The sequence below is a fragment of the Schistocerca piceifrons genome, chromosome 1 (genome assembly GCF_021461385.2).
Source record: "Schistocerca piceifrons isolate TAMUIC-IGC-003096 chromosome 1, iqSchPice1.1, whole genome shotgun sequence".
NCBI lineage: Eukaryota > Metazoa > Arthropoda > Insecta > Orthoptera > Acrididae > Schistocerca > Schistocerca piceifrons.
Genome location: NC_060138.1, coordinates 756,424,027 through 756,440,858, shown reverse-complemented (window position 1 = coordinate 756,440,858; position 16,832 = coordinate 756,424,027). Strand labels below are relative to the sequence as shown.

At 42.1% G+C, this 16,832-nt stretch overlaps 1 protein-coding gene across 1 annotated transcript in view; it reads left to right on the top strand.

Annotated features, from left to right (window-relative positions):
- The window catches only part of LOC124774801 (trypsin-3-like), a 70,984-nt gene that overhangs the window by 35,744 nt on the left and 18,408 nt on the right, over window positions 1-16,832 (top strand). The window contains exons 3-4 of the mRNA XM_047249514.1: window positions 9,195-9,333; window positions 12,620-12,736. Coding sequence (XP_047105470.1) covers window positions 9,195-9,333; window positions 12,620-12,736 — 256 coding nt within the window. The remainder of the gene's footprint in view (window positions 1-9,194; window positions 9,334-12,619; window positions 12,737-16,832) is intronic.

The following is a 16,832-nucleotide window of genomic DNA, read 5'->3' as shown; positions in this document are numbered from 1 at the left end:
TACGCAGTTCCTCAAAATCGCGTAAGCAACAACTACCGGACAATGGCCTAGTTTTGTCAGCTAACCCTCCTACTTCACAAAGTGATCAGGAATTTCATAACGAAGTTGCGGCAAGTAATGACGCCATAAAATCACAAAATTCTGCCTAGGTTCCTCTTCTGCCTTCGGATTCTCAGAACGTAGTAAGCCAATTAGAAACAGTTTTCCATGACTCGTTCATGTTAATTCAACCTTCACAAAGTCATGTGGTTGATTCCGACAGCTAATTTCTCTTGCAATATTCTTCCACAGACAGAGAAATTGTTTCATCTGAGAATTCTCAAACAGTTTTTAGCAGCCCTCCCCAGCAATATGAGTTGCAACACCGAAATTCCGAGGTGACATCCCCAGCTCTAGTTGAAGATAAATTAGAACGTGACGCAAAGCATGATGAACCGTGCAGACAATGCTAAACGTGATGAACAATTTGGTCAATACTGTGCAGAGTGTGCTAAGCGTGATGAACAGAACGCAAAACGTGACGAATACCTTACCGGTAACATTCAGAAATTAACTCAAACTATCGACACATTTAAAGGAGTAACTGACAATAAATTACAGGATATAATCGAAACGCATAAGCGCGACGTTACTGACCTTAGGGACAGAGTCAATGTGGTACTTCCATCTGAGTCTATTGAAAAGTTGGAACAAACTTCAGCTGCTCATTCTGAGCACACACAGGCCTTAGAATCATGTACCCAATCCCTGACATCTGACGTCACTCAAAACAAAGGTCAATGAACAGGGTGAGCAATTCCACTCACAATTAGAAAACATAACGGAAAGAGTAGCCGCTTTGGAAACTCATGCAGAAAATTAATTAGATCAGACAACCCCAGTTCCTTTTTCAGAAACAACTGAATACCAAGCGCTGGCTAAATTTAAGAGTAAACAAATCACTATTAATGAACAACAAAAACGAGAACTCAACTCAATTCATAGTAAACTTTGCGATATTCAGCAATAATTACAGGACGACAGTGCGCCTCGTAATTTTGTCCCAGAACAGCAGCAAAATCCGTTTGCATACCAGCAACAACAGCCCCAAATCTCATCTTCACAGGCTCCATTTGCACAATATTATCCTGTCCAAAGTAATTCCTTCCCAGGCAAATTTTCTTTGACCCATGATGCTCCATCTTTTCTACCCAAGACAATGTAGATTACAAACACTTCCTGTCGATCAAGAAATTTAAAATGTTCCGGAATAACCCGAATGATTTACATCCTCTTGATTGGATTCAGCAATTTACATTGGCGTTTCCTCCAAATTGGCCAGTGGCACATCAATTAGAACTTGTCTGCAGTTTCTTGGAAGGCGAACCTGCAACACGTATGTGATACATTGCACGGCAATGTTTGTCTTTCCAGTCATACCAACAACAATTTCTTGATCCTTACTGGAATCCCACTTCACAGCGTGATGTGAAAGATCAGTTGCTAAATATGCCACCTTTTTATAACTCACGATTTGGCACTTTGACACAATATTTTGACCACATGATTCAACAGTATCATCATTTAACTGAACCTTACAGCCCTTCCAGTATCATTCAGCTTTGTATTTCAACATTACCCAGATCATTGAAGGTTCCATTGCTGACAGGGAATCGCACAGAGAACTTGAACACTTTTCGTGGTGTTTTATGGCTTCTTGAACTGGATGAAACACACAATCCACGATCTAGTCACATTCTTTCCCGGAAACTCAAAGAATAGAGACAACCGTTTCCGTAATAACGGCAGGCAGTTTCCGAATAATAGACCTTAATATGGAAATGCAAGACGCTTTCTTCCATAACCCCAGTAACAGCAGAATGTTAGAATGATGTGAATGCCTACCCATTCATGAATCAAAATTATCATCCCCTTCCATCAATGTCGTTCCGCAATGGTCAATATGGCAATACCCCACAAAATAATCGGCAGTACAGTAACAACCAGAAAAACTGGGAGAATTAGTAGAATAATTCCAACACATCTTTTTTACGAAGAAGCCAAATGTGGCACCAGAACCGCCATCAACCATACAGTGCCAATGATTACTACCAACGACGACAAACCTCTGATGGCCCACCCACTCGTCAGAACACTCAACAGAATTTTTCAAATCGTAATGATAATTATCCAAGTCATAACCAGAGACAAAACAATGCCAGCCAAGATATAATTTCACCAAGTAAACATCAGGGCCAAAAGTTAATTTTTCAGGGCCATCTTAATGCCATTGCATAAACGGCATTATTCTCTTAAACTTGATTGCTGAGTCAAATACATGTTGCATTTTTGGCAAAATGGACGAGTACAAGAAACAAGTTCACAGACGTCGTCAGATGCAGGTTTGTTGAATAATTAATTTGGAAAAATCTTATCATTGATACTTTCACTAATAAGAAAGGAAAAAATTTTGGTTAGATGCTTTCAACATGAAGAAATTGAAGAAATGAATGATGAGGTAAAAGAAATTACTCAAATAGTTAAGGTATACGAAAATTTAATCGTGATAGGTGACTAAAATTCGATAGCAGGAAAGGAAGAGAAGGAAAAATAAAAGATAAATATGGGTTGTAGCAAATGAAATACAGAGGAAACCACCTGGTAGATTTGCACAAAGCACAGTTTAATCTCAGCTAACAATTGGTTTAATACGTGGAAAAGACCTGAAGATAGATGAAGGATCCATATTGACTATTTAATAGTAAGACAGAGATTATGGAACCAGATTTTAAACGGTAATTTCCATGGGTAGATGTCAACTCTCATCACAATTTATTGGTTATGAACTTTAAATTAAAACTAAAAACTGCAAAAAGGTAGGAAATTTAGGAGTTGGGAGCAGGATAAGTTGAATAAACCACAGGTTGTTGATAGTTTCAGAGGGAGTACCAAGCAACAATTGACTAGAACAGGGGCAGGAAATACAGCAGAATGGATAGCTCTGCGACATAAAATAGTGAAGGATCAAGTACTTAAAAGGACAAGGCCTAGCAGAAATCCTTGGATAACGCAGGAGATATTAAATTTGATTGATGAAATGAAAAAAATATAAAAATGAAACAAATGAAGCAGGCAATATGGAATACAAACTTCTAAAAGTCAGATTGACAGGAAACGAAAAATGCCTAAGCATGAACGGCTACAGGAAAAGTGTAAGGAGTTAGACGCATATCACCAGGGAAAAGATAGATACCGCCTAAAGGAGAATTAAAGACATCTCCAAAGAAAAGTTGTATGACGACGTAGGTAAACATGATGTGGAAGATACAAGACTGCGAGGAGAATTTGACAGAGCACAAAAGAGAAGTCGAAACAACGCCCTGAGAGTAGACGACATTCCTTCAGAATGACTGTTAGCCTTGAGAGAACCAGCCAACCATGACAACAATCTTTCACCCGGTGAGCAAATTGTATGAGACAGGTGAAATACCCTCGGCGTTCAAGAAGGATATAACAATGCCATTTCCAAGGAAAGCAAGTGGTGTCAGGTGTGAATATTGCTGAACTGTCAGTTTAGTAAGTCATGGTTCCAAAATGCGAACACGAAATCCTTACATAGAAATGGAGAAAGTGGTATAAGCCGAGGTTCGGAAAGATCAGTTCGGATTCTCAAGAACTGTAGGAATACGCGAGGCAATACTGACCCTACGAGGTCGCTAAGAAGACAGGTTAAGGAAAGGAAAATCTACCTTTATAACATTTGCAGACTTAGAGTAAGCTTTTGACAATGTTGCCTGAAATACTCTCTTGGAAGATCTGAGAGCAGCGGCGGTAGAATACAAGGAGCGAAACGCTATTTACGACTTTACAGAAACCAAACGGCAGTTATGAGAGTCGAGGGGCTTGATAAGGAATCAGTGGTTGCGAAAGAAGTGAGACAGGGTTGCATCCGATCCCTAATGTTTTTCGGTCTACACACCGAGCAAGCAGTAAAACAAACAAAAGAAAAATTTGGAGTAGGAATTAAAGGTCAAGGAGAAAAGGAAAAAGTGAGATCTGCCTGTGATATTGAAATACTGTCAGAGACAACGAAGGACTGGGAAGATCAGTTCAACAGACTGGATAGTCTCTTGAAAGGAGGATGTAAGATGGACATAAACAACAGAAAAATAAGGATAATCGAAGGTAGTCTAATTAAATTACGTAATGCCAAGGGAATTAGATTACGAGACGAGACTCTGAAGGTAGTAGCTAATTACTGCTATTTGAGCAGCAAAGTAACTGACGATGGCCGAAGTGGAGTGGATATAAAATGTAGAATGGCAATGAAAGAAGAGAATGAAGAAGAGAAATTTGTTAGCATCTAATACAAATTTAAGCGTCAGGAAACCTTTTCTGAAAATATTTTTATGGAGTGTATCCACATATTAATATGAAACAGGGACGATAAAGAGTTTAGGCAACAAGGGAATAGAAACTTTTGAAATGTGGTGTTATAGAACAGTGGTGAGGGTTAGATGGGTAGGGTACGTAACTTATGAAAATATACTAATCAGAACGTGGCAGAAAGATGTTCGTGGCATTATCTCATTCTGAGACGTCAAGGGATCACCAATTTAGTATTAGAGGGAAGTATGATGGGTTAAAAATCGTACACAGAGACTAAGAGATGAATATAGAAAGCAGATTCAGGATGTACGGTACAATGGTTATTCGGTGATAAATAGACATCCACAAGATAGCGTAGCATGGAGAGTTACATCAAAAAGTTCCTCGAACTAAAGACCAAAACAACAACAACTTCAGGGACTTTAGCCTACAAACTGCAAGATGCAGGTGTACCAACACGTTGGAGCTAAGACAGCTCAGTGCGCTGAGAAGGTAGGCTTAACTGGTAAAAAAGCGCGAATATGTCCAGCTATACTGGTTTAAATATCTTTGAAGCAGCCAGAGAAGCCAAGTACCTAGTTCCCTTCATTTACAGCTCTATCTACAAACCTCCTAAACTGGACGAGTTTGCTTGCTTCGAAAATGCCCTTTCAAGTCTCAGATGGACATATTAGCATATAATTACAGCTGGTAACACTAACGTAAACCATTTATACACTAGTCCATCCAGTATGAAATTTAAGTCGGTGCTTTCTTTTTAAAACTTGTCGCTACTTCAGCTTTCTCCTGCCGATCATACGAACAGCAGTCACACTCTCTCATAGATATATTTACAACGAAATCCCCAAAGAGAGTGATTGGTACGCGCTAGAATGTGCCAGAAAGAAACTGCAACTGACTATATACCGATACTTGAGACACATTAATTTACCTGAACTTGCAACTGAGCGGCGAAACAGTTTGTGGGCTTTTGGTATTACTCTCTCAGGAGGTGAAGAGGAGGAGATTAGCGCTTAACGTCCCGTTGTCAATGAAATCATTAAAGACGGAGCTCAAGTTCGGATCAGGAAGGGATGCTGAAGGAAAGTGGCTCTGAAGTCTAAGAGGAACCATCGCAGCATTTGCCTTAAGTGATATACGGAAATCACGGAAAACCCCAAATCGGTATGGCCGTACACGGGCTTGAATCGTGATCCTCCCAAATGCAAGTCCAGCGTGCTAACCATTGCGCTGCCTCGTTCGCTTCCTCTCTCAGGAGTAAATGAAATCCTCACGGCTTTACTAAACTCAACTGTATTACAAATACGCTCCATTAAAGGCTGGAAAATCATCGAGAGGACAGTCTGCCCTTGCAAGTCCTGTACGTCAACCCAATCAGCACCCCTGCAATGGTTCCAGTTCTAACTATCCCGTTCATGTGAATCCAGCTGGTGCTCTCTTCGCCCACTTGCCACTCCTCGTCATAAACCTATTACTCAAATTTCCTCACGTTATAACGTTAAATACTACATAAATGGAGACTATAAAGTGCACTGCAGAATATATTTGTCATTGAATAGATCCTAGAAACAATCGTTTCGGACAACGTTCCTCAATTTTTATCCAGTATCTTTCTGGTTTTCCGCTCTGGTAACGTCATAGTGCTCTTGACAGTGCCGTCGTTGTGGCCAGCCTCAAATTGCTAAGCCGAGTGGTTAGTTCTCAACATTAAAGTGCAGATGCGGAAGAGGCTGTCAGTCTCATGTTAAAACCAGCTGAGCCTACACTTAACGGCTTCTACCTCGACACAACCCCCACCGTCTCAAAAGCACTTTCCCTCGTACTCCAGGATCAACACTGCTCTCCCTGCTGCCAACCGAGGTTCAAATGGTTCAAATGGCTCTGAGCACTATGGGATTTAACATCTGAGGTCATCAGTCCCCTAGAACTTAGAACTACTTAAACCTAACTAACCTAAGAACATCACACACATTCATGCCCGAGGCAGGATTCGAACCTGCGACCGTAGCAGTCGCGCGGTTCCGGACTGAAGTGCCTAGAACCGCTCGGCCACTACCGCTGGCCCAACTGAGGTCTCAGCGACTCCACGTGTCGAGATGCCGAGATTGCCTGTGAAAATTTAGATGACTTGGCCACCCTTCCCATACGCTGATCACGATATCGACCGGGCTACTTCTGGCCCTAAGCGTCGATTAAAGGGAGGGAGAGGGATGCTGTATCTCTGTCATCCGTCAGTGAGATCGATATACAACGACCTCCGCTATAAGCTTCACCGCCGCCGGCTGGTAAAAGAGGCGAGCAAGTGGTTGTGTAGTCCTGGCCATGGACGTCGGGCATGAGATAAAACCCGGCCACCGGGCGGCTGCGAGGCACTACGAAACATTTTATGCTATAGTCTCTACCTCACTTACATCTTACTTTCGTGACCTGCCCGTTAAATGGACTATGTTTTGGATTGCTGTACTATGGATTATTGACGGATCTGCTTGAAACTGGACTATCTGCATTATTCTCTTGGTTTGTTCGTGTGCTTCACCGTAGCAGGTGTAACACATTTATCAGACCATTAGGTGATGCTAGTATCGCTGCTTTCTTATTAGTACCTTCAGATGTGTCGTCATCAATTAGTAGTGAATTAAGTACTACTATATGTAACTTTTGATAGCGGGCCGTTTCCAGAATATGACTCGAACCTGTATAGCTGCCTTATGGGCATAATGCGTTACCTGCTGCACATGTCGTAAATGCCTCACGAGACTAGCTCAAAGCAACAACCTAGCGAAGGCTTATCTCATTTCCGCCAAACGTCCTTACGCACTTCTCCACGACGCTGTGGAATATGGACAGACAGCAGTGTTCCCTTTCTAAAGGCGGTTAACCAGGTGTTGATGTTCTGACACACAGTTGTAAGACATAATCTACAACCTACACGGCGTATCATTCTTAAAAGGAAGCAACAATCACTGTGTTTTCGCTTAGAGCGGTGTTTCCCAACAGAAGTGACAAAGACTCTCCTAGTCATGAAACAAACCCGTGCATGTAGTTTCAAAATATTTACAACGACACAATGGGCTCCAAGGAGCGACGTACAAGCATGTTATAATATGTTTCCATTTGCGTATAAAATCTCTTCAAGTTCTGTCTTCATATGTAATACTCTTAGAATATTATGATTATTTATGTTTGTAATTGGAAAGATTGTGGAATGGCGGAATTTAATCATGGAGCTGGTTCACTTGATCGTTAGTATTTTCAAACATCTCCTTTGACAAGGCAGCCGGTTTTGGCCCTCAAATAATTAATAATTTAAACAGTTGCAAAAACTGTTCAAACCAATCTTAAGAAGGAACAATGGATCGTGGCCTCTAAAACAATTAAGAATTTGAACAGTCACAAAAAATTTGTTTTTATAAAAGAACTTGCACAGCTGCTCCAGACATGCAATAAGAAAACTCTTTGGTGCATTTAGTCAACATTCAGTTACCTAAGGTGAAAATTGAATGACATCCAATTAATCAAAATCTCGAAACCCAAAAATTATAATTAACACCCTACTCCGTAAGGAAGTCAGAATCGTAACGCACAGCTGGCAGCCACAATTTGCTTTACACTACCTGGCCAAGTTTGACCAGTTTTAAGAAAATATTAACCCAGAATTTTACTAATTAAGAACAGTGGGTAAGATACAAATACATAGACGTTAGCAATATCAATAAAAACAATAGCTCATTAAATTTAAATTGTACGCGTCTTTTTACCCAGGTGTGCAGACATCGGCTCGGTGGCACACATGGAGAAAAATGGTATCTACTCTGTCACACGTGGCTGTCTTACTTCAGCCATTTGTGCAATTCTCCACTTTGCCCACGCCTCGTGCCAAATTACCTTAACGCATACACTTACAACAGGCTTCTACGACAGAGCGACAAGCATAACCAATTACTCATTACAATAAGGCGAACCAATTGTACACGAATTCACAGTATTGTCCACTTTGGCAATGCTCATGGCTGAAACTGCCAGTGAGAAAAACAACTCCTAACCAAATCACTACTGTATTGGCTAACACCACATTAATACAGAGCAGGAACGAGTATTTTAGATCAATGATCAAGAAGCGCACACTGTTAGCCATTCTTTCGATCAGCACAGCGTGCAGTTCCTTGCTTTAACCAAAATAAAAGAATAACGTCCTATAGATCATCACTGACACAAGACTCTACCAGACAAGTGAATTTAACAGTTCAGTCGACCTAAAGAAACTTGACTCGAAATGGAGTTTCTGGCGAGCTCCCACCCGCCCTGCACCACGACCAGTTGGGCCAGCAACAGCATGCTGCACTCTCGTGTGTTGTTCCGGTCAGCGGCGGTTACAAGACTGACTGCCCCTCGCTGCCTGCCGTCTCGTGCGTGGAAACCAGCACTTGACACCGACAAGCGCAGGCTACCTTCATTGACCACCGAACGCTCCACTCCCTTCTCGAAAGTCGAAACAAGGTCCCTTTTCCACCCTTGTGCGCCACTTAAAACTATTCCAGATCGCGGGGCGCGCCATTTCTCTATGGCGTCTAACTCCTCACTCCAGTGAAGCTGACCCGCGGGAGAAATCTAAAAGTATGTATCAGATTGGTCATATGTTAACTATCTGCTCTCCGCATTTCCTAAAAAAAAAAAAATAAATAAATAAATAAATAAATAAAAAAATAAAAAAAATACATATTAACAGTTAGTAACTGTGAATCGTTGGAGACACTTGTTATGGACAGTGTGTTTTCTTAGTGCATAAGTGGGCGCAGTGTGCTGCCAATTAATATGATCGTTTCCAGCGCACCGCCTGAGCAGTACATATTGGCCGGCACAAACTTACAGACGAGTGGAGGCTCCATCCACCAAGTGGAGCAGAACATCGTACACGTGAACTATACTGGTCTGGTGGACTCATCTGCAGATATAGCTTTGCTGAGGGTGAGTTTACAAATATGATGGATTTCATATAATTCTTTACATTCCGTTGTAGTATTCACATACGCAGGAGAAATGTCGCAGATCACTCACTGTTTCGAGACCATAATGCAAAAGCTAAATTTAAGTCTCGCCATTTTATTGTCAGTTATCAGTAACTATTAAAATAGTGCAGTGTGGATCTGCCTTTCATCTTTCCTATAACAGTTCTCAGTGGACGTACATATGAGATGGTGGTTATTCAAATCACCATCAGGTTATTTACATTTAATATTCAATGGCTTCAATAAACTGCTCATGTTAATTATTTAGATGATCATTTTGAAAAATACGTGGGCGACATCTCTTTCCATTCCTCTCACAATCAGATACTGTGGCCTTTTGTAATGTTCATCGTTAAAACCCATTGAGTCTTCCTCCTTCTTCCAAAAGTAATTACAATTAGTGCCTTTTCTAGATGACACATGTTTGGCCAGTTATTCTGTACCAAGAGACATATTTGTACTATCACAACTAATGACGGGGAACAGAAAATACAAATTTGTTTTCAAAATTGCCCCATCAATCAACCCAAGTATATCTAAAGTGATGTTTGCCAGAGCAATGGAGTGGTCTCATAACGGATATATACAGCACCTTCTGCCTGCAGTCATTCCTTAACCATTATTCGTCTGGTCTTGGATTGGATTGGATTGTTTTGGGGAAGGAGACCAGACAGCGAGGTCATCGATGTCATTGGATTAGGGAAGGAAGTCGGCCGTGCCCTTTGAAAGGAACCATCCCGGCATTTGCCTGGAGCGATTTAGGGAAATCACGGAAAACCTAAATCAGGATGGCCGGACGCGGGATTGATCCGTCGTCCTCCCGAATGCGAGTCCAGTGTCTAACCACTGTGCCACCTCGCTCGGTTCTGGTCTTAATAGTCTGAATTCACGAATACGAGTGGATACATTTGTGGCGCACAAGTTTTCGACATTGTTACCCACAATTTCAAGATGCAGAACAGTTACGACTTTTTTAGATAAAAATGGTAAAATACCGCAAAACTTTAAGTTTGAGAAACCCATATTTTTCAAACAGAGTTTCAAAACATTTAGATATTTGTAAAAAACAAAAAAAAAGAAATCTACAAATATCTTAAGTACTACACTTCCAAACACAGAATCAATAAATTTTCTGGTTTTACGCATACCTGAAAGAAAAATAAGTTTTTCAGTTAAAGCAGTGAAAAACAACAAATTTTGCAACGTTTCGGTCCCGTATGCTGACACTCACCACAGAATTTCTATTTATTATAAATTTAATAGAAAATAACGGGAAATACAATCTCATTTTACTACGCACCATTCTATTAAATGCGGAAAAAATGAGCAAAAACAGAATTGTGAAATAGTTACTGTATAATATTTCAGGAATGCGTACAGTATGTTTACTGGGGAGCCTGAAACACAGATAAGTTAGCTAGAATACGAAGCAAATTATCAGAAGACAACAAGATAGAACCAAACCTGTGAACTATATTTTATCTGCTTATACTGTTAGTTCATTAGCAGTTAATTATCTGGAAGTTGTGGAAAATGTAGGAAACATTAACTGTTATATCTGTGTTCAAATTTCTTGTATTGTGCCTGAAGAGATACACTGAAGCTTCAAAGAACTGTTATAGGCATGCTTTTTCAAATACAGAGCTATGTAAACAGCCAAAATAAGGCACTGCAGTCGGCAACGCCTATATAAGGCAAAATATGTCTGGAGCAGTTGTTAGATCGGTTACTGCTCTTACAATGGCAGGTTATCAAGATTTGAGTGAGTTTAAACGTGGTGTTATAGTCTGCACACGAGCGTTGGGACGCAGCATCTCCGACGTAGTGATGAAGTGGGGATTTTCCCGTACGTCCATTCCACGAGTGTACTGTGGATATCAGGAATCCTGTGGAACATCAAATCTCCGACATCGCTGCGACCGGAAAAGATCCTGCAAGAACGGGTCCAACGACGACTGAAGAGAATCGTTCAACGTGACAGAAGTGCAACCCTTCCACGAATTGCTGAAGATTTCAATGCTGGGCCATCAACAAGTGTCAGCGTGCCAACCATTCAACATAACATCCGTGGTATGTGTATCCCTGGTGACTGTACGATACAAAGCTCTACGTCTCGCCTGGGACTGTCAACACCGACTGTGGACTGTTGATGACTGGAAACGTGTTGCCTGGTCGGGCGAGTCTCGTTTCATAATGTAGCGAGCGGATGTACGTGTACGGGTATTGAGACAACCTCATGAATCCATGGGCCTTGCTTGTCAGCAAGGGTCTGTTCAAGCTGGTGGAGGCTCTGTAATGGTGTGTGGTGTGTGCAGTTGGAGTGATATGGGACCTTGATATGTCTAGATAATATGGGACCTTGATACGTCTAGATACGATTCTGAGAGATGACACCTACGTAAGCATCCTGTTTGATCACCTGCATCCGTTCATATCCATTGTGCATTCTGACGGACTTGGGCAATTCCAGCAGGACAATGCGACACCCACACGTCCAGTGGCTCCAGTGGCTGAATTTAAACACTTCCACTGGCCAAACTTCCCAGACACGAACATTATTGAGCATATCTGAGACACCTTGCAACGTGCTGTTTAGAAGAGATCTCCACCCGCTGGTACTCTTACGGATTTATGGAGAGCCCTGCAGGATCCATGGTGTCAGTTCCCACTACTTCAGGCATTAGTTGAGTCCATGCCACGTCGTGTTGCGGCACTTCTGCGTGCTTGTAGGGGCTTTACGCGATATTAGGCGGGTGTACCGGTTTCTTTGGCACTTCAGTTTGTATTCTGCTAAATCTGACTCATAGAAGAGCTTGAATTAGTAAAAATTGCTGATGTTACTCTGTTTATATTATAAGAAGGAACCAATACTACTAGTAAACTGTCTTTATAGAGAGAAAGAAAAAGAAAAACCGTAGAAGTAGAAACACAGAAGAAAGGTAAACATTACGAGCTACGATAATGTATAAATTAAAAGGTACAAAATCCCTGTCCCACTTGGGTACACCTGTTTAAAATGTAACACTGCCTTAACACCTGTAATACTGGTCAAGGGTTTCATACTGAGAGCGTCTGAAGATGACGCAAATATTCAGACTTCTTTGGTAATTATCGTTGTCGATAAGATTAAAAGATTCATGAAATTGCCAATTAATGTGTGATTAACTGTGCACTTGTAAAGTTTCTTGCTGTGGAACACACTGTTTCCCGCGCGTAGTTGAGTACAGCTGTGATCTCGTGTGCAGGTGTCTCCTCCGCTAGCTCTGGATGGAGTGACCGTTTCCACAGTGAAGCTGCCGGCTCAGGGACAGGAGATAGAAGACGGGGCGAATGCAGTCGCTGCTGGATGGGGCAAACTGTCGGTAAGCATAGCCACAGTTTACCAGGAGGGTGACTCCAGCTACACCGGGAGCGATGGAAAGTGACTTGCCGCCATGTTACACTCTCTGATCCCCCAGCTTTATTTCTATTGTTTCCTTTGAGTCAGTAGCTGATTGCACATCTGGATACTAATCTACTAGTTTTTACTGCTTTTATTCCTGTTTCCTGTCGTTTAGAAATTGTCACCTGCATTTCTTTTTTATATCTTCATTCCTTTGGAGTTCCAATAGAGAGAATCACGCAAGACAATATTCGCTTTCCCAGTTTCATTTATTATTTCTATTTTGTTCCCTGTTATAACAGCTATTAACATAGCTTTGACAATCTCATATAGCATGCCATTGTCAGATTAAAGGTTATTACAATGATTAAACACTTCGTTAGAAAATTTTAAACAATATTATAACATTTTCCTTCGCCATATATATCACTCTGCTGGGGCCCCTCGGGCATGTGTTGTTTAAATTGACAAAAACTGAAAACATATTGACTAATTATGACGTAGACCACCTTATAGGTACAAATAATTTAAAATAACGTTGATTGTTTAAATTTTGCATTTTAGAAAACCATTTCATATTTCTACTGGTGGCTTTTTAATGAGATATAGTTTATTCTTATTCAACAGTAAGTGTTTTCATCACTTAACACTTTCGGTCTGAGATGCCGTGGTCCATACATAAGACTCTCCCATGAGCAACTGTTTTTATAATATAATTTTTATAGCAACTTTGAGCATAGTCCACATATAATAGCAGACTGTTACGAGCATACAGGTTTTTAAAAATTGCTTCTAACCACACAGGCTGGCGTGGAAACGTGAACCAACACGTCAACATAAAGCCATAATTAAATTTTGGTAATTATTTTCCGGAACTCTCGACTGACAAGACAAATTAGGCGAAGTGATCAAGGGAAATGTATAGCTGCTAATAGAAAAGATAAAAAATGGCAGACTGGCCTCTGCTGCTAGTTGGTAGTTAAAGGGATAAGAAACATGAAGCAGCCGGAACAAGGAAACTGATTTACAAATTTTTTTACATCTCCCCATGGGGGTTATTCATTAAGTTTACTGAACAGAATTCTTGAAATTGTACTCGTTCGATACTAGTAACACTCCATTGGCAAATGTCTTTTTAGGAAGACAGGGGCACTTCTAACTTTGCTTATTCCTGTCTGGTATTGATTTCGTATGGAAGCATCTCATTTCTCCAATGACACGACCTGAGTAGTTTTCTACACTGGTGGACATGCAGCTGTATTAAGTTGTCGCAGAAGCATTCCCCATCGTAGCCAGCCTGCATTCCTCTGGTCGCGACGAGTAAGCAAGTGATTGAAGACAAAAATAATTATTGATGTAAGACTTTTTGAAACAGAGGCGAATTAGATGCACATATTTTACAAATAAAATTGTAGCGTAATTTTTACGATCGTATTGGATATGAAATAACGAATTGTAACAGTTGCTAATTCACATAAATGACGATTTACCCGTGTTTTGAGGATTAATCGTTTCCAATTACCTTTACTTCGTGATATTTACGTTATCAAGCAGGTAAATTACTGTCTTGAATTAAGTGGACTGAAAACAATGTATTAGCACACAGCCCTCTGGTTTGATGATTGTGGATACTTTTAAAAGTTTGCTCTGTGTTTACGTAGTCTTAAGAGCTGTTGTACATTAATAAATCCATATCGTAATGGTCACACAACTTAAACATCACGAGAGACACGACTCTTCTTCTCTAGTGTATTTAAATTCGGTCTTGTCGTCCACGACAAATAGCTCCGTGCACAGTAGTCAGTGATTTAAGTCTGGACAACAGTGTCAGCTCCTTATGCAATAAAAGGAGTAACGAATTTTATAACCTCATTAATAAAACTGAGTCATAAAACAAAACTTATGGAATGTTGTCGAATTATGGAAAAGAAATTTACCTTCGTTGGTCTGTTTCAGTATGAATAAGATCAAAATACACTCCTGGAAATTGAAATAAGAACACCGTGAATTCATTGTCCCAGGAAGGGGAAACTTTATTGACACGTTCCTGGGGTCAGATACATCACATGATCACACTGACAGAACCACAGGCACATAGACACAGGCAACAGAACATGCACAATGTCGGCACTAGTGCAGTGTATATCCACCTTTCGCAGCAATGCAGGCTGCTATTCTCCCATGGAGACGATCGTAGAGATGCTGGATGTAGTCCTGTGGAACGGCTTGCCATGCCATTTCCACCTGGCGCCTCAGTTGGACCAGCGTTCGTGCTGGACGTGCAGACCGCGTGAGACGACGCTTCATCCAGTCCCAAACATGCTCAATGGGGGACAGATCCGGAGATCTTGCTGGCCAGGGTAGTTGACTTACACCTTCTAGAGCACGTTGCGTGGCACGGGATACATGCGGACGTGCATTGTCCTGTTGGAACAGCAAGTTCCCTTGCCGGTCTAGGAATGGTAGAACGATGGGTTCTATGACGGTTTGGATGTACCGTGCACTATTCAGTGTCCCCTCGACGATCACCAGTGGTGTACGGCCAGTGTAGGAGATCGCTCCCCACACCATGATGCCGGGTGTTGGCCCTGTGTGCCTCGGTCGTATGCAGTCCTGATTGTGGCGCTCACCTGCACGGCGCCAAACACGCATACGACCATCATTGGCACCAAGGCAGAAGCGACTCTCATCGCTGAAGATGACACGTCTCCATTCGTCCCTCCATTCACGCCTGTCGCGACACCACTGGAGGCGGGCTGCACGATGTTGGGGCGTGAGCGGAAGACGGCCTAACGGTGTGCGGGACCGTAGCCCAGCTTCATGGAGACGGTTACGAATGGTCCTCGCCGATACCCCAGGAGCAACAGTGTCCCTAATTTGCTGGGAAGTGGCGGTGCGGTCCCCTACGGCACTGCGTAGGATCCTACGGTCTTGGCGTGCATCCGTGCGTCGCTGCGGTCCGGTCCCAGGTCGACGGGCACGTGCACCTTCCGCTGACCACTGGCGACAACATCGATGTACTGTGGAGACCTCACGCCCCACGTGTTGAGCAATTCGGCGGTACGTCCACCCGGCCTCCCGCATGCCCACTATACGCCCTCGCTCAAAGTCCGTCAACTGCACATACGGGTCACGTCCACGCTGTCGCAGCATGCTACCAGTGTTAAAGACTGCGATGGAGCTCCGTATGCCACGGCAAACTGGCTGACACTGACGGCGGCGGGGCACAAATGCTGCGCAGCTAACGCCATTCGACGGCCAACACCGCGGTTCCTGGTGTGTCCGCTGTGCCGTGCGTGTGATCATTGCCTGTACAGCCCTCTCGCAGTGTCCGGAGCAAGTATGGTGGGTCTGACACACCGGTGTCAATGTGTTCTTTTTTCCATTTTCAGGAGTGTATTTTAACGACACGGAACATAACACGAAATCCAAATTAATACTAATTATGTAGACTTGGAATGCCACCATAAATAAGTAGCTAAATTTTACGTAGAAATAATACAGAAGAATACATGACTTTTATAAGAGTATGCTTTCGTACTGATTACAGTAGCGTACCCAAACGCAGAAAAGTAACGTCCTCATCGTGAGATGCGACAAACACTCTTTTAGGTACTTCATATAGCATCCGGTACCCGCACACTAACCTTTCAGTTAAGCCTGTGATATTTGTAACAATGTTTGGCTGGACATACGCCACTATACGCCACCTTCTGGTGTGTTGGTACTTTAAGTGTCATTTCCATACAGGATGAAGCTGAACTCTAGCGGTAGAATATTTGAGCGCCGGAGGGATACTTTCTGGGTATTTTCGTACAGGTGACAAATAGTCTTCAGTGTAATTACGATTTACTCGGTTTGTTACACAATTACCTACGTTTATTTGGAAATGGCGATAAACTGTGTAATATGCCAATCATTCTAACACAAAAGGATACAGCTCCCTGTAGGTGTCTATGAGCAGATAAAAAACTACTGTGATATGACTGCCACCGCCGTGGGATCAGTTTAGCAAAGCGTCTATGCGAAGCTCTTCCGTAGCTTTAATGAACAGTGCACGAGACGCATACCGACAA